The following is an 18,112-nucleotide window of genomic DNA, read 5'->3' as shown; positions in this document are numbered from 1 at the left end:
TTGCCTTTTTTTTTTTAAGCCCTTAAAAAATTTAAACTTAAAAAAGTTTTAAAGCAATTTAAACTGTTGCTTCCTTTGAATATTAGGTTCTTGGTGAGTTGATTAGAGCGTGATGCTAAAGTTTGATTTCTGTGTGGGCAGTGAGTCATCCCATTCCCCGGCCAGCTGTTTTACAAGTGCATGCAGTTGGTCCAAGGGGCACCTGTTGGGTTTTTGGCTTGATCGTTACCAATCCATTTTTGCTGTGGGAACAAAATAACCCAATCTTGTTTAGTAACAAAAGGGTCTGTCATTTTCATATGTGAACACACTTGATCTGTACCAGTATTTCACTAATATGTTTCCCTTTTACTATTAGTGTTTTTGTGGTAGTAGTCATCAAAATATGTTTAGGGTACTTAATGTGATCTTGTATGCTGCATAGAGTTTAGGTTGATTTGCACATTGATTTGACTCCATTAATTGTTCCAGAAGTTTTTATATGTTATTTATTTATTTTTTGCCTAGGTTATTTATTTAAATCTATAGATTATTTTGTACCATGAGAAATTCCTTTATCCTTTTTGTTCATGAACAGTATAGTGTTTGTTTTAAGTTGACATCAGGGTTATGATTGTTATTGTGGTATATACTGTTCACTTAGATTTTTATGTGGTCTGAATGTTTTTCTGTCTTTTTTCCCCCTTTGAAGAGATCATTTCTTAAAGCCCCAAAGTTACTATTTCGACTAGTAAAAACTACACTAAACTTTAGTATTTAAAATCCTAATCTGTAAAAATTTGAATTTGTAAATTGTACTGATTGAATATGTTCTCTGATTTACAGTTCTCTGAAAAACAGGGTATAAAATCTAGAATCATTTTCCCTTTCTTTTTTCCCCCCCTTTTTTGGATAGTGAACACACTACAAAATTCCTTGTTCACTTAAGAATCATTTATTGTGGTCTTTGGGATTAAGCTGTATGTATTCCTCAGAAGTCTCACTTTTATTCAAGTTGATATTGCCTTATTGTTTTCCGAGGGAAGAAGATATAGTTAGGGACCAATCATAACTACAAATATTTGTTGTCCATATTTATCAAGAATCAAATTTAACATATGAAAGTATGTGAAGGAGATGCAGGGGATTGCGATGGACTCAGGGCAGTGGTCCCATTTAATTAGCACACCATTTATGGTCTGTTGACTGTGCATATGTATGTTGATTTCGTAAGTCAAATAAATGAGTACATACTCTAAAGGACAAGGTATTAGAAAATGTGTAAAAACTGCAATATCTGCTGGAAGTTTATATATGAAATAATGGGTTTTGGCTAAAAATTATAGAAACTATTTTCTATTCATAGACAACTTAAGAATACTGGAAATATTTGTAGGTAAAGGATTTTACATTTTCCCAATTAATATTTAAATTTTAATTTGCGTAAATTCCTTTTGTAATGAAAATATTTCTCTAAGCCTTTTTACTCAGTGACTTCCCTTTAATAAGAGAGCTCACTTTTCCACTTCAACCAATAGCACTTATAAAGTTTGAAAAGAAGAGAATAATTCAGGATATATATATATGCGTGTGTGTGTGTGTGTATGTATGTGGGTTTTTTTAGTTGAGAAGAGCATATATTAAACTTTTTTTTTAAGTTTATTTTTTGAAAGAGACTGAGACAGTGTGAGTGGGGGAGGGGCAGAGAGAGAATCTCAAGCAGACTGCACTGTCAGAGGCAGGGCGAACGCGTGAAACTGTGAGGTCATGACCTGAGCCGAAACCAAGAGGCCAGCACTTAACCGGCTGAGCCACCCAATCGCCCCAAGAAGAATATATAATTTTAAAATTCGAAGGATAAAATCCAGTATAAGTCATTTTAATAGGCCTCAGGGTTTTAATCTTAGGACAGAAGAGTCTATATAAAGTATTTTTTTCCTTTAGGATTTGAATTTAAACTTAAAAAAATTTTTTTAAGTTTATTTATTTTTGAGAGAGAGAGCACGCAACCAGGGGAGGAGTAGAGAGAAAGGGAGAGAGAATCCCAGCAGGTTCCATGCAGTCAGCACAGAGCCTGACTTGGGGGCTTGGTCCCATGAACTGTGAGATCATGACCTCAGCTAAAATCAAGAGTTGGAGGCCCAACCAACTGAGCCACCCAGACACCCCAGAATTTAAACTTTTTCGATGCTCTACAGTTCTTTTGTATCTCATGTGCCATCATATTTATGAGGCCTAGTAGTTTATATCTATTCAGAAAGCATCAGTTGAAAACTAAGATCCAAACCCATAACCCAATCCTGTTTATTGTTTTTTATTTTTTATTCAAAATCTGTCTCATACTTAGCTTTTTTCTTCCCATTCTAACACCATTCAATCAGTACCCAGTAAAACCAGGCCCACTTTACCTCACTTCCCTGGCACTCTCCTTTACCTTTCAGATCCAAATAGTCACCATATTCTGCTGGTTTTACCTTCTAAATATTTCTTGTGTTATCCCCACTTCTGTTCTTCATTATCTCTCACTTGGACAATGGGAAGGTTGACAGTGGAAGAAAGAATATAAATTCAGTAATAATAATAGCTACTAATTATTGAGCACTAATGCTAGTAGACATTATGCTAAGGATTTTATATTTATTACCTCATTTAATACTTACAGCTGTTCTAAGAGCTGTGGATAATGTTGCTATTCCTATTTTACGGGTGGGAAAACTCAAGAGGTTAAGTCATTTGCACAAAGTCATAGTGGCAGAGCAAGGATTGAAACCCAGTCTGACCCAAGAAATTTTGTCCTTAACTTCAACCTTACATGTGCTTTTAAGTCTTTTTTTTTTTTATTAATTTATTTATTTTGAGAGAGAGAGAGAGAGAGAGAGAGAGCGAGAGCGAGCCAGCCAGCCAGCCATGCACCAGGGGAGAGGAGCAGGAGGAGCAGCAGAAAGAAGGAGAGAGAATCCCAAACAGGCTCTGTGCAATCAGCACAGAGCCTGATGTGGGCTTGATCTCACAAACCTGTGAGATCATGACCTGAGCTGAAATCAGTAGATGGGTACTTAACCGACTGAGCCACCCAGGTGTGCTGGTAATTGTTTGTTGTGAAGGATAAGGAAGATGTTATCATCTGAATGTTTGTGTACCTCCCCAAAATTCATATGTTGAGATCCTAACCCCTTTGTTGGTAGTATTAGGAGGCAGGGGCCTTTGGGAAGTGATTAGGTCATGAGGGCAGAGCTAAGAGGGCAGAGAGAATAGGAGAGTTTGAGTGAAATGGGTGTCTGAGAGGGGCACCTGAGTGGCTCAGTCGGGTAAGCCTCTGACTTGAGCTCAGGTCATGATCTTGCTGTCTGTGAGTTTGAGTCCCGCAAAGAGCTCTGTGCTGACAGTTCACAGCCTGGAGCCTGCTTCAGATTCTGTGTCTTCCCCTCTCTCTGCCCCTCCCCCACTCACGCTCTCTCAAAACTGAATAAACATTACAAAAAGAGATAGGGAATGTGGGCATGTTTGGAGGGAAAGAGCTATTTGAGTAAGATGAAGGTAAGTTTTGTTTTGGATATGTTGAGTTGGAGGTGCCTATTGGGCATCCTAGAGGAATGGTCCAGTGTAAAATTGAATGTGTCTGCAGCTTCAAGACAGAAGCCCATGCTAGAGATAAATATTTGGTTTGAAGATACTCGCTGGCACTCTGGGAATGAGGGTTTCACTCAGGAAGAAGACTAATGCAGACTGAGTTGAATCCTGTGGAAGCACCCATGTTTAAAAGGCAAGTAAAGAAGTATCTGCACAGGACACTGAGACACAAACTGTTCACAAAGCTAGGAGTTGATGATGTCTGTGAAATGGAGAAGACAGAGTTTTAAGTAAGGAGGAGTAACTGGTCAAAAATAAGCAATCAAGTGTAATGGAGACTTCATTGAAAAGTGACCTTTAACTTTAGCAGCAACTGGTCAGATTGGGAAATGTAGAATTCAGATTGGGAAATGAATGGGAATCAGGTGGTATATGCTAACTAACTTTTCAATATATTTACTGTGAAAAGCAGTATAATTGTAGTCGTTATGAGCTTGGACTAGACCAGACCATCTGGGATCAAATTATGGCTCTGCCATTTTTTAGCTTTGTGAATTTAGGCAAGTTACTTAACTTCTCTGTGCCCCTGCTCCCATCTGGAAAGTGAGAATAAAGAATAGTACCAGCCTTGGGCTTCAGCTAATATATATAAAGCTCTTAGAGTATTGTCAAATTATGAAAAGTGTTTGAGAAGTATTTTAGCTATCATCATCCTCTTCATGTTGGAGCATGGAGGGTCAAGCTATATAGCAGAAAATTAGATTCAAGACATAGGCAGGGACCAGCTAATGAGACACCATACGTGTTATTTAAAATGGTGTGGATTGGGGGCGCCTGGGTGGCGCAGTCGGTTAAGCGTCCGACTTCAGCCAGGTCACGATCTCGCGGTCCGGGAGTTCGAGCCCCGCATCAGGCTCTGGGCTGCTGGCTCGGAGCCTGGAGCCTGTTTCCGATTCTGTGTCTCCCTCTCTCTGCCCCTCCCCCGTTCATGCTCGCTCGCTCTCTCTCTCTCTCTCTCTGTCCCAAAAATAAATAAACGTTGAAAAAAAAATTAAAAAAAAAATAAAATAGTGTGGATTTTATCCTTAAAGTAGCAAAAACTGTTAAAAGAATGTATAGGTAGTATGTTTAAGCTCTGAAGAGATTATTCCTTTCCAAAAGCTATATCCCCTAGTCAGTTAGGTATGTTGCCACCAGGTGGCACTTCTGTTATTGTTATACCGATGGAGCAGTAAAACCATTTTTTTTTAAAAAATATAAAATATTGGGGCGCCTGGGTGGCACAGTCGGTTAAGCGTCCGACTTCAGCCAGGTCACGATCTCGCGGTCCGGGAGTTCGAGCCCCGCGTCAGGCTCTGGGCTGATGGCTCAGAGCCTGGAGCCTGTTTCCGATTCTGTGTCTCCCTCTCTCTCTGCCCCTCCCCTGTTCATGCTCTGTCTCTCTCTGTCCCAAAAATAAATAAACGTTGAAAAAAATATATATATAAAATATTGACTTGATTAACATAGCTAAATGTAAATGCCCCAATTCTAGTAGGGCTTTTTTATTCTCAAAAACCTGAGGTGTTACGTAAGTGAAGGAGAGAAAGTAGAGGGTTATTTTAAAGATAGATTTCAAAGGAAGGTAAACGAAGTATAGTTGGGCTTCATGGGAAACTGAAAAGGCATTTGGAACCAGTGCTGTTCTCTACATCATCTCTTATCTTTCACGGTATCTGATACTCCTTTTGCAAGTCAGCTTCCTTTGCCTGTACACTAGTTTACACGTGACCAAAAATTATAGGATGAGTCATCAAGTCTATTTAATGAGGTTGTTTTTCACTATATACACTTTTAAAAAAAAGAAGGGGAGAGAACATTAAGGAGTGTAAGCATATTTCTTTATAGAATAAGTATCTAGCCTAGTGGTTCCCAAACTTTGCTGCACAACAGAAGCACCTGGGAAACTTCAAACAGTTTTGAATCCTAGGTCACACTCCATCCCCAAATCAGAATATCTAGGCTGGGAGCCAGGACTCACTATTTTTTAAAGATCCTCAGTATGCAGTAAAGTTTCAGTTCCAGAAGCATCGCCACTTTGTGTGCTCTGCAACATTGAGTGATTATACATCATATCCTCTCTCATAAGTCAGTTACTTTCCTTGGTGTGCAACTGAGGACGTAGGAGAACTGGCTGTGTTGGATACAGAGAAAAATATTTCAGTCTGTAATGTTACTAGTAGGTTTATCATGTAAATTGTACTTTATGGTTAATTTTCAGGGATATTTATAGATTTCTATGATTATCATATCGTACACTGATTTTAGAATCCTTCATGTAAGATGCATCTTCCCTCTGTTACCTTTCTGGACATCTTTCTTACCTCCTTGTTCCCTAATTCCAGAAGAATAGACTAGACCTCCCTCTTTTCTCCTCAAACTAGAGTGTGAGGAGAGGCAGGAGTGTCACAGATGGTAGGAGCTATGAGCACTGGCTAATTTCCTCAGAAGGAAATTCTGCATACTTTAAAAATACCTAAATTAATTATGTTTCACCTACAAAAGAATAAATATAAAATGTATAGGTAAGATAAATTATTTAAAAAACTACTTTTATACTTACACATCACCCAGCTTAAGAAATATGTACATTCAAATACATTTGAAACTCTTCCCCCTCGCATAATCTAATCTCACCCCTGTCCCACCTCAGGTAACCACAATTCTGAATTTTATTGTTGCCTTGCTTTTCTCGATCGTTTATGTATACATAAACGATTTATTCATTCTGTTTTTTAAATTAATGGTATGTTGCAAGCAGTCTTTAGTGATTTGCTTTATGTTCAATGTTAACACAGAGAGTGTTCTTTCCTACATATAATATTCTATTATAGGAATTTGCCTTAGTATCAGTGAGCATTTGGGTTGTTCCCAGTTTGTTTGTTTTTTTAACTACTGTTGCTGCTGTGTTAACTTTTGTCCATCTTCTGATGCCCAGCACGTGCCAAGGGCCCTGATGTGTGCAGAGATTATGATCCCAAGATCTGTCAGTACTTGGGGAGTAGTGACTGTGTTGGGGAATGTGGCAGGAAGAGGAACTGAAGCCAAAAGCAATATTTGTAATATTTGTGTGTTTATTACATATCTCATTACATCACAGAAATGATCTCTGACAGATGTCCTTCAGAGCTGTTGATGAACACTGGATACCTGATGGGATGGGCCATGAACCAACCAGATGTAGCAGTTCTTCTATTATTAAGTTGACTAGATTAGTTCTTCTTTTATTATCAAATTGATAATTCCTGCAAAAAGAAGATACATGTATCAGAATAGTAGCCTCTAACCTGTGGCTTATAAATGAAACCTCAAGTGATAAACTGGCATGTGTTTATGTTGCTGAGAGAAATAGTATATTACAGGTATACCTTGATTTAAGAATTCTCCTTTGTAAAAACTGTATACTTCTTTCATTTATTTTTAAAAGAGATTAAACTTCATAATAGAGAGAGACTAGATAAGATCAGGGCAAAGTGCCATTCTCTCACTGTTCATTGTTAATAACTGAGGTGATATTGAGAAGAAGCAGAGGTAGATGGTGAGTGAACAGTGAAGGTGTAATGACCTGTCAGTGTTGTCAGTCGTGCTTATGAGGAGGTGTGGTAACAGTGTCTGGAGAGGCTGATGAAAGTGGCTAGGTCCCAGGACAGCTTATTCCTGGAGCTCTGCCTTCTTTCTGCTTTTTTGGGATGAGATTTGTGGTAGGTGTATAGTTGTATTATATCCTTTTAAAAACAAGTGATATTAGGGGTGCCTGGGTGGCTCTGTCTGTTAAGCATCGAACTCTTGGTTTCGGTTCAGGTGAGTTTGAGCCCTGCATCAGACTCTGTGCTGACAGTGTGGAGCCTGCTTGGGACTCTCTCTCTCACTCTCCCTCTGCCCTTCCCCTGCTTGAGCAAGCTGTCTCTCTCAAAATAAATAAATAAACCCTAAAAAAAAAAAAGGTGGTATTAAATCGGTTAGTGAATATTCTTTACAGATCTGTGGGGGAGGAAGACAAAGATCTTTCAAAGAAGAAAACAATCACCCATAGTCTGAACCCACAAGTAATCACTCTTAGTTTGTTGATTCTTGGTTTCTTTGTATATTTTTAAATTTAACTTGTATCATACTCTTTATGCAATTCTGGCTTCTTTTCCCCTGACTTTATCTTGAGAGCATTTTCTCACATTAAAAATTTTTTGAAAACATTTTTGACAGTTACATAATTTACAGTGTATGATTATGCAATAATGTAACCATGGACCAGATATATAATCTTTTTTTAATAATTTTATTTATTTTAAATAATCTCTGCACCCAGTGTTCAGCTCAAACTCATGACCCCGTGATCAAGAGTTGCATGCTCTTCTGACTGAGCCAGTTGGGCACCCCATCTGTTTATTTAATTTTTTTTTTTTTTTTAATGTGTGAGGGAATGAGTGCAAGTGGGGGAGGGGCAGAGAGAGAGGGAGACGGAGGATCGAAAGCGGGTTCAACAAAGGGTTCGAACTCAACGTACTGTGAAACTATGACCTGAGCCAAAGTCAGATGCTCAACAGACTGAGCCACCCAGGTACCCCAACTCCATCTTTTTTTTTTTAAGGGAACTGTGCAGATATTCTGAAGTTCAGAGGAATAATGCCTAAAATTGTTGCTTAGTGTACCTCTTTTTTTTTTTTTAAGTTTATTTATTTATTTTGAGAGAGAGCATGCATGAGATAGAGAGGGGCAGAGAGAGGGGGTGGGGGGAGAGAGAGTCCCAGGCAGGCTCCACACTGTCAGCACAGAGCCCAGTGTGGGGCTTAAACTCCTAAACCATGAGATTGACCTGAGCAGAAATCAAGAGTCGGACGCCTAACTGACTGAGCCACCCAGGTGCCCAATGGTGCCTCTTTTTTATCATTCTTTTTTGTTCAACAAATACTTATTGAGCAGCTATGTGCAGGGGCATCTGGGTGGCTCAGTAGGTTAAGCAGCCGACTCTTGGTTTCAGCTCAGGTCATGATTTCACAGTTCATGAATTCAAACCCTGCTTTGGGCTCTGTGCTGATAGTGCAGTGCCTGTTTGGGATTCTCTCTCTCACCCTCTCTCTGCCCCTCCTGCTCACTTGCACGTTTTCTTGCTCTCTCTCTCTGTCTCAAAAAATAAGCTAAACAAACAAAAAGAACCTCTGTGAAGGCACTCTTCTAGACTTACACTATTATGTGGGCTTTGATTTTGATTAAAAATCCCTGCCTTCCTGGAGCTTATCATCTAGTTACCTGTTCAGAAATAAGTTGACCGCATAATCAGTAACATGAGCCTAAAACAGTATTTTGATAATTTTATGTACTTAGAGGAGATCTGTTCTAAACACTAAGGTCATTCTACTTTTTATTCCGTATATATCATCTTTTTTCATTTGAGATCATTTAGTAATAGATACTGTCTATTGTATTGTTTTTTCAGTATTTTTTTAAGCTTTTATAATGTAAAATTTTAGTTTTTCCTCCTTTATAATTGAGAGTAGGAAGAGGAAAAATGATAGGGAACAATTGAAAAAAATTTTTCAGTAGAGCCCTTAAAACTAGAAGAAACCTTCAAAGATCCTTCTAATCTACCTCTTCATTGTGCAGTTGAAGGTACTGAGTTCTGCTGAGGTCAAGTGGCTTGTCCAGCATCACAAAGCTAGCTTATTAGAACCCCTTTAGATACAGTGGTCCAGTACTCTATTGTATGTAATCCATATACTTTTATGAAACTTTTTGTTTTTGGTCATTAGGGAAATGCATTTTAAAGTGTATTTGTTTTTGAGAGAGACCGAGACAGCGTGAGCTGGGGAGGGTCAGAGAGAGAGAGAGAGGGAGAGTGAGAGAGAGAGAGAGAGAGAGAGAGAGAGAGAATCCCAAGCAGGCTCCACGCCATCAGCACAGAGCCCTCTGTGAGGCTCGAACTCACGAAACCATGAGATCATGACCTGAGCCAAAACCAAGAGTCGGATGTTTAACCGACTGAGCCACCCAGGCACCCCTGAAACATGACTTTCATTCAACAAATGTTTGTGCCGACTATGTGCCATACAATGAAATGTGTTAAAATGTGCAAAATTAAGGTGATTCCTTAGACTGCAGAATCTATTTTCTTCTCAGACATGGTGTTCCAAAACTAATAAAAAAAAATCTACATTGAATGAGATTATAGTATATAAATAAGACTGGGGACTTAACAAATATAAAGTTCTGAGGTCTTTTCCATATCTGATATGTTGGGGGCTATTTGGCACTGTTATTTGGAAAATATGCTTCAGAGCATCCTTAAAATGTTGCTTTTGTCTTTGCTTTTCAGTTGCCCTACATACAAATTGTCTTTGGGTCAACTGTTGTAATCTTCTTTTTGTTTCCATAGTTAGGCCCCTGGAGTTTTGTTGTAATAGTTTGTACAGCATTCTTGTGCAACATTCATTAAGGAATATTAAAAAGGTTTAAAGGCAGCACTGACAAGTACCAATAGTCACCGTAATTAGAATTAATTAGGATTTCTTAAATTTTCTACAGCAAAAATAGAAAATGGTTCAACTTACAGCTGTTTTTGGAAACTGGAGAGACTAGATAACATTCAAGAAATATTTTATAGTGTTCTCTTTGGGTGTGTGTGTGTTGTTTTGGGTGAGTTTTTCTCCCAGTCTTGTCAAAAACGTGTTTGTTGGTTTGGTGATTTCGTATATTCATGCCTTTAAATTTAGCATTCTGGGATTTAAAGTATAATGACAAACGAGGGAGGAAAAGGAACTCAATGCATGGAATATAAATTGGCATCATGGAAAAACTACTGGATTTGGAGTCAGGTGTTCTTGTTCTCTTTTGCCACTTAACTGATTATGATCTTAAGGCAAGTAATGCCTATTTGTCTTTATTTTTATTTATTTATTTATTTATTTATTTATTTATTTATTTTTCAACGTTTATTTATTTTTGGGACAGAGAGAGAGCATGAACGGGGGAGGGGCAGAGAGAGAGGGAGACACAGAATCGGAAACAGGCCCCAGGCTCTGAGCCATCAGCCCAGAGCCTGACGCAGGGCTCGAACTCCCGGACCGCGAGGTCGTGACCTGGCTGAAGTCGGACATTTAACCGACTGCGCCACCCAGGCGCCCCTGCCTATTTGTCTTTAAATCTCAGCTTCCACATTCTTTTTTCTAGTTGATATTCCCTGACCTCTCCCTACATCCGCGACCATATTAGGTCTTTCCATCATAGGCTTTCTTTAGTACCTGTACTTTTTTTCAGAGTGCTTTTTATCTCTTGAAATGATATATTTCTGTGTTTATATATATTCTTCCTACCTCGATTAGAATTCATAGCAGTACTGTTTGTCTCTATTTGATTCATTACTACCTGCTCTGCCTTTAGCACAGTGGTGGATACATGATAGGCAGTCAGTAAATATTTTTTAAATAAATGAACTACTTGGGGCGCCTGGGTGGCGCAGTCGGTTAAGCGTCCGACTTCAGCCAGGTCACGATCTCGCGGTCCGTGAGTTCGAGCCCCGCGTCGGGCTCTGGGCGGATGGCTCAGAGCCTGGAGCCTGTTTCCGATTCTGTGTCTCCCTCTCTCTCTGCCCCTCCCCCGTTCATGCTCTGTCTCTCTCTGTCCCAAAAATAAATAAACGTTAAAAAAAAAATTAAAAAAAAAAATAAATGAACTACTTAATACCTGTCATACGCTGAGTAATTTCGTTCACAGATATAAAATTCCACAACCACACCTCTTACAGAAAGCCTTCTTTGAGGAAATCAGGATATGAGAGGCTCCTGTACCATCTCTTTAAAGATGTATATGTGGGAGTACTTTTGTTCATGAAATTTTACACAAACTTTTGTTTTTTTACAACTCAGTGAAGTAATGGGCTGGCCTTGACTAAAAGATCATACTAGTAGGACTATATATTTTGATTCATGTCTAGCACCGTGCCTAGCACATGATAAACACTCAATGAATACTCAATAAACAAATATTACAATTAGTAGTTTTTTTGAACTGCCATTATAAAAACTTGACATGTTTTTATACCACATTTTTTAAGTTTCTTGTTTTATTGAGAATGATTACTTATAAATATTGAACTTAAGGAATAAATTATCAGTCATTTTTGTTTACTCATTTATTCATGTTCTAATTAAAGTAAGATACTTGCTTGAGATCTGAATTCGTTTTGAAAGACAAGTATATGTGGACATAATATCTTTCCAGTAAATCTTGCAACTATTTCTGTGCCTACATATGTTAACATTTTTATAATTGGCTTCCAAATGACAAACACAGATGGCTGTAGTCTGAAGTTTCAGCATGTTTTAGAATAAATGTTTTCCCAGTAATTTAAAGTGTATCATTTCAATATCAGATGATTAGCTAATTGAGTAGAGTTTCTGATTTTTGCTTATCTGCTAGCTTGCCACTTTACAGATTTAAAATAAAAATAGCTTAAATAGCTATAAGAAATTAGATTTATGGTATGATCTTATTCCCTCTCACATTTTTGTGAAACAGAGCTCTTGCTGAAAAACAGTTGTGGGTTTTATTTATTTTTAAAACTCAAAGTATAATTAACATACAGTATTATATTAGTGTCAGGTGTCCAATATAACAATTCAGCAATTCTATATATTTCTCTGTGCTCATCAGAATAAGTGTACTCTCAGTCACCTGTCTCCCTAGCCACCTCCCCTCTACAATTTCTTCTCTGTATTTAACAATCTGTCTCTTTTCTGTTTGTTTTCTTATTTTTTAAATGTTTGTTTAAATGTTTTTTAAATGTTTGTTTATTTTGAGAGAGAGAGTGTGCGCAGTGGGGAGGGGAAGAGAGAGGGAGAGTGAGACAAGCCCAAGCAGGCTCTGCGCTGTAAGTGCAGGGCCCAATGTGGAGCTTGAACTCATGAACCTGAAATAAAGAGTTGGATGCTTAACCAGCTGAGCCTCCAGGTGCCCCTGTTTTGTTTTATTTTGTTTTTTTAATTCCACATGAGTGAAATTTATGGTATTTGTCTTTCTCAATCTTATTTCACTTAATATAGTGCCCAGGAGGTCCACCCACATTATCTCAAATGGCATAGCCTCATTTTTTATGGCTGTGTAATATTCCATTGTATATATGCGCCACATCTTTCTTGTCCATTTGTCTATTAGTGGACTCTTAGGTTGCTTCTGTATCTTGGCTATTGTAAATAATGCTGCAATAAACATAGGGGTGTATATATCTTTTCAAATTACTGTTTTTATTTCCTTTAGGTAAGTATCCAGTAGTGGGAGTACTGGATCATATGGTAATTCGATTTTTAATTTTTTGAGGTACCTCCATTCTGTTTTCCACAGTGGCTGCATCAATATGCATTCTCAGCAGCAGTGCACAAAGGTTTTCATTTTCTCCACATCCTTGCCAACACTTGTTGTTTCTTGTATTTTTGATTTTAGCCATTCTGACAGGAGTAAAGTGATATCTTATTGTTGTTTGATTTGCATTTTCCTGATTATTAGTGATGTTGAGTATATTTTCATGCATCTGTTAGCCATGTATATGTCTTCTTTGGAGAAATGTCTCTTCATATCCTCTGTTCATTTTTAGTCAGATTGTTTTTTTGGTGTTGAGTTGTATAAGTTCTTTATACATTTTTATGAAACAGAACTCTTGCTAAAAAGCTATTGTGGGCATTATTTTTGAGAATTAATTTTGTCTTGTTTTTTGCCTGATGGAGGAAGAGATGGAAAGAGGGATGATTTTGTGTTTTAAATCATTTAATTGCTAATTTTATTTCTAAGACCATGGAACTTTTTTATATAGTAGAATTAGATATGCCTATTATGTCATCTTAATTGTCTGGTTCTGTGGATCAGTGCTTAAAATGATTGTTTAGTGGTGACTTTTTGTAAAAGATAAATTATCTTTTTTTTCACTCAACGTGTATTTTTTGAGTACTCTTCTAGACTTTGTTCTCTGTGAGGAGAACAAAAGTCCTTACCCTCATGCAGTTTACCTTCTGATTAATTGTTCTGAAAATATAGTATGACTTCATATTATCAGTAAAAGACCCAAAACAGTGTCTTAGTAATTTTATGTTCTTAGAAGTGAAGTGATTTGTTCTGAACACCATAATAGAACCATTCTACTTTTTAAACAAAAAATTTATTTATTTTAAGTAACCACTATCCCCCATGTGGGGCTCGAAATCTCAACCCTGAGATCTAGAGTCTTGTGCTCCTCCAGCTGTGCTAGCCAGGCACCCCAAGATCCATTTTACTTTTAATCCATATCTGTCCATTAATAACTTTTGCATTTGGGTTCATTTAGCATTGGATACTGTTGTCTCAGAGGTGTTTCTTAAAAAATAAAATTTTTTATAATGCAGTTTTAGTTTTCTCCTTTGTACATAGAAATAAATATTAAATATAAGGGTGCCTGGGTGGCTCAGGTCATGATATCACGGTTTGTGGGTTCAAGCCCCACGTCGGGTTCTGCTGACAGCTCAGAGCCTGGAGCCTGCTTCGGATTCTGTGTCTCCCTCTTTCTCTGCCCCTCCCCTGCACGCACTCAAAAATAAAGAAACAGTAAAAATTTTAAAAATATTATAAGTTATATGTGTGTGTATATATATATGTATATATATGTATATAAAACAAATGGGAATTTCAAACAAAATTCTTCATCTGTGTCTTTATATCTTCTTCTGGGTATATTTTCTAACACAACATGGAATTTTAAGAAGTTTCTGAAGTTGAACTTAAATATTAAAAATGTCATTAGTAACATTTTTCTTAGTTTTGTGCTCTCTGCAGGATCTTTTTAAAATGTGCCTAGACTTTGATTCTATTTACAGATAATATATAATAGTGTTTCAGTTCGTTTATTTTTAATGGAGGATTTGCTATCCTCCAAAGTAGTTTAAATGCATTCCAGCAGCTTACTAATGTACAAATAGAGGCAACTGGTCTTGCATCTGTTCCTTAAGCAGGCATGAAGTAGGAAAACAGGCTAGTTGCTAAATAACTGGGGAAAAAAATTTTTTAATGTGATCTATTTTTACATTCTACAAAGTCAGTGATTGATATTTCCGGTTTATGAATTAGACATATTTATTAACTAATCACTTTTATATAGGTCATGCTTTTCTTCATCAGCAACAGACAAAATAAATATAAAATACGCTGTGTGTTATTCTTTGGGTTCTGGTATTTGTCACATATTTTGATAGTTAATATCAGCATCATTATTAAGATTGCTTTAATACCTCATATCATATGTGCTTGGTCTGAGTAGTTATATAATTAATATACTGATACTATATTTCTTCTTTTTAAGACACGAAGGGGTTTACACCTGTTCCTATGCTTTTGTTTCTTTCCTCTCAATGATCAAATCGCTCAAATTAAATTTAATAATTGGTGGTTAGTAGTTGCTTCATATAAAATTTAGAAAATTTGTTGCATAAAAAGCAAATTTTGAATAAGTGTAAGGAAAAATACCTGTAATCTCCAACTGGAGAGATACCAGAGTTGTGGCTATATTCTTTCAGAATTTATGCCTATGTGTATAATGTTATTAAAATTCAAGCTAGTTAGAATTGTTGAAGGCTGTGTCTTGGTTGAAAAAGAGAAAAAGATGGACACCATTTTCATTTTATTAAGAAACGGTTCTATTGCATATTATTTTATATATATTACTGTCATAAACATGTTATTTTTTCATGTTTTTTGTATAAACATCTTTATTATTATTGATGATTTACATTAATATTGCTTTAATTGAGTTAATCCAGTATTGCCCAAAGTATGTAATGCATACTTCTGATTTTAGGTGGTGACAAGATATTTTAGGTGATATCCTGATTCAGTATTAAATAATAGTGAATAGTACTATAAGAAAGTTAATACCTTTCTAGTTTTTTTTCATCCCATCTGCTTACAATAAGCCAAAAGTCTATTTGCTCATATATCCTTAATATTCCTTTAACACTTGCCTGTTGCTCTATAACCTTCAGCAGTAATAACTAAAATTTTAATGTAGTTTTATTTTTCATTACATTCATTTCTGTTTACTGTTTTATTTAAGGAAATCACAAGTAATACTAGCTTTTAATTTACACCAGGATAGAAAATCTCCTTTTAAAATAAATTTAGGTAAGTATGCTAGTTAAAACATGTTAAGTTAATGATGAGTACAGATGGCAGTAGGACATTACAGAAGTGCTGATGATGATGTGCAAATGGTTAGGGGATAGGAAGCACTGTTGTTGGACATTTGAATTATTTCAAAATTTTTCCCATTGGTTACAAGGCTGCAGTGATCATTTGTACAACTAAATCTTTTGCATGGACTAATTACATTTAGTATAAATTAGAAATCCCAGAAATTTCAGAAAGCAAATGCATTTAGAACTCTTATCCAGAGATTGCACTCTGACCAAGCAGTGACTGAGAGTGCCTGTTTTCCCTTATTCTGCCTATCTCTGGGCTAATTTTTTTTTCTTTAGACGTGACATTTTCAGTTCTCAGTATTTGAATAGCATTATTCAGAAGTATCTTACTTCTTTGCAATTCAGTAGTTATATTAAGGATTCTAATAGCTGTCCTTTATTATTTCACTGATGATTTGATCTTGTAAAGAAAGTAACTCCACAGATACTTTTTCTTGATCACCACTATGAAAAAAGCAAGTATCTCTAATGATAATGACAACTTCTTTTTTTCTGTAGCTTGCCCAGTTTCGGCAAAGGAAAGCTCAGTCTGATGGACAGAATCCTTCTAAGAAGCAGAAAAAAAAGAAGAAAACTTCAAGCAGTAAACAAGATGTGTCAGCATACCATGCTTTGAATCTTGAGCACTCACGGAGTGATGAAATGTACATAAATAGTTCTCAGAGAGTAGGAACAGCTGTGACTCCTGAATCCACAATAATCAAACGTGACGAGATCTTTGTTGAAGTAAGTATTCATTTAAATTTTGAACATGAGAATTCTAAGTGGAAAGTTGTTGTAGTAACAGTACTCATTAGCACCCTGTGCAGTTTTTGTGTGCTTGATTCAACAAACATTTGTAATACAACTGTGATATATCAAGGATTCAGCACCACGGATGCAAAGGTAGATATGACCATCTCTGCCCTTTAGGAAAGTCAGTCTAGGGGGGAAGGTAGATGTAAGATAGGCTGTGTACTCTGATTACAGCTGTGGTAACAAAAATGCATATGGTACCCTAGAATACCATGATTTGGGAGAATGCTAAATCGGCGTTAGCTATCAGCAAAGAAGTAGGCAAGACAACCTCTGTGGTAAAGAAGCAGCATTCACAAGGACATGAAACTGTGTGATGTGATTTGGAAACTGTAGGAAGTTTAGTTTTAAAAGGATCACAGAATGATGGGGATGAGTGGTGGTAAAGATGTGGGGCAGGAGAGTGCACCTGGCCCAGAGAAGGCCCTAAACAGAGGCTAGTTTTCTTCTTCTCATTAATGGTGTAATTTCCAGAATACGGCAAAGAGGGAGAATTTAAAAGTGGATTGGGATGGTGGGTGGGATGAGCCACCAACTAAGACCAGGAGTAAAGAAGGTTGGGATGCTTAGGAGAAAGAGTGGTGGAAAAGGCAGATAATAATTATAATTTGGATTGTGCCCTGTTATATTTATGTGGAAACAGAAAGACTTAGATATTATTTAGGATTTGAGCTTTATTCAAGAGGTCAGGAATGTTAGAGATTTGCTGTTCATCCTAAGAATGGATCTTTTTGAGATTTTCCTACTTAGAACTTGTTGAGCATCTTGGATATGTAGATTAGTGTTTTTCATCAAATTTGGGAAGTTTTCAGACATTGTATCTTCAAATATTCTTTCTGCTCCTTTCTGTCCCCTTCTTCTGGATCTCCTGTTATGCATGTTGGTATGTTTGATATTGTTGTACAGATCTGATGCTCTGTTCATTTTTCTTCATTCTTGTTTTTATCTTCAGACTGCCTAATTTCAGTTGAACTATATTAAAGTTTGTGGATTCTTTCTTCTTCTCCCTCAGATCTGTTAAACCCCTCTAATGAATTTTTCATTTCAGTTATTTTACTTTTAATTAGTTAATTAATTTAAAAATTTTTTTAAATGCTTATTTATATTTGAGAAAGACAGAGGGCAAGTGGGGAAAGGACAGAGAGAGAGGGAGACAGAATCTGAAGCAGGCTGCAGGCTCTAAGCTGTCAGCATAGGACCCAACGCAGGTCTTGAACTCATGAACCATGAGATCTTGACCTGAGCCGAAATCGGACACTTAACCGACTAAGCCACTCAGGTGCCCCCCTTTTTAATTTATTATTAAAAAAATTTTTTTAAACTAATCTCTACACCCAGCATGGGACATGAACTTACAACCCCAAGATCAAGAATCGTATGCTTCACCGATGGAGCAAGCCAGATGCTCCTCTTTGGTTCTAAGTTATTTCTCTTTAGTGATCTTCTCTATTTTGTAAGGCAGTATCCTTATAGTTTTCTTTAGTGTTTTAGACTTTATTCACTTAATTTTATTCACTTGACCA

At 36.9% G+C, this 18,112-nt stretch overlaps 1 protein-coding gene across 6 annotated transcripts in view; it reads left to right on the top strand.

Annotated features, from left to right (window-relative positions):
• The window catches only part of AKAP9 (A-kinase anchoring protein 9), a 155,006-nt gene that overhangs the window by 7,125 nt on the left and 129,769 nt on the right, over positions 1-18,112 (top strand). For all 6 annotated transcript variants that reach the window (XM_040472711.1, XM_040472714.1, XM_040472709.1 and 3 more), the window contains exon 2: positions 16,293-16,520. In XM_040472711.1, the coding sequence (XP_040328645.1) occupies positions 16,293-16,520 (228 nt within the window). The remainder of the gene's footprint in view (positions 1-16,292; positions 16,521-18,112) is intronic.

Source organism: Herpailurus yagouaroundi, unplaced genomic scaffold (genome assembly GCF_014898765.1).
Source record: "Herpailurus yagouaroundi ecotype Mexico unplaced genomic scaffold, PumYag 100, whole genome shotgun sequence".
Classification (NCBI taxonomy): Eukaryota; Metazoa; Chordata; class Mammalia; order Carnivora; family Felidae; genus Herpailurus; species Herpailurus yagouaroundi.
This window is presented reverse-complemented; position numbering and strand designations above follow the sequence as displayed.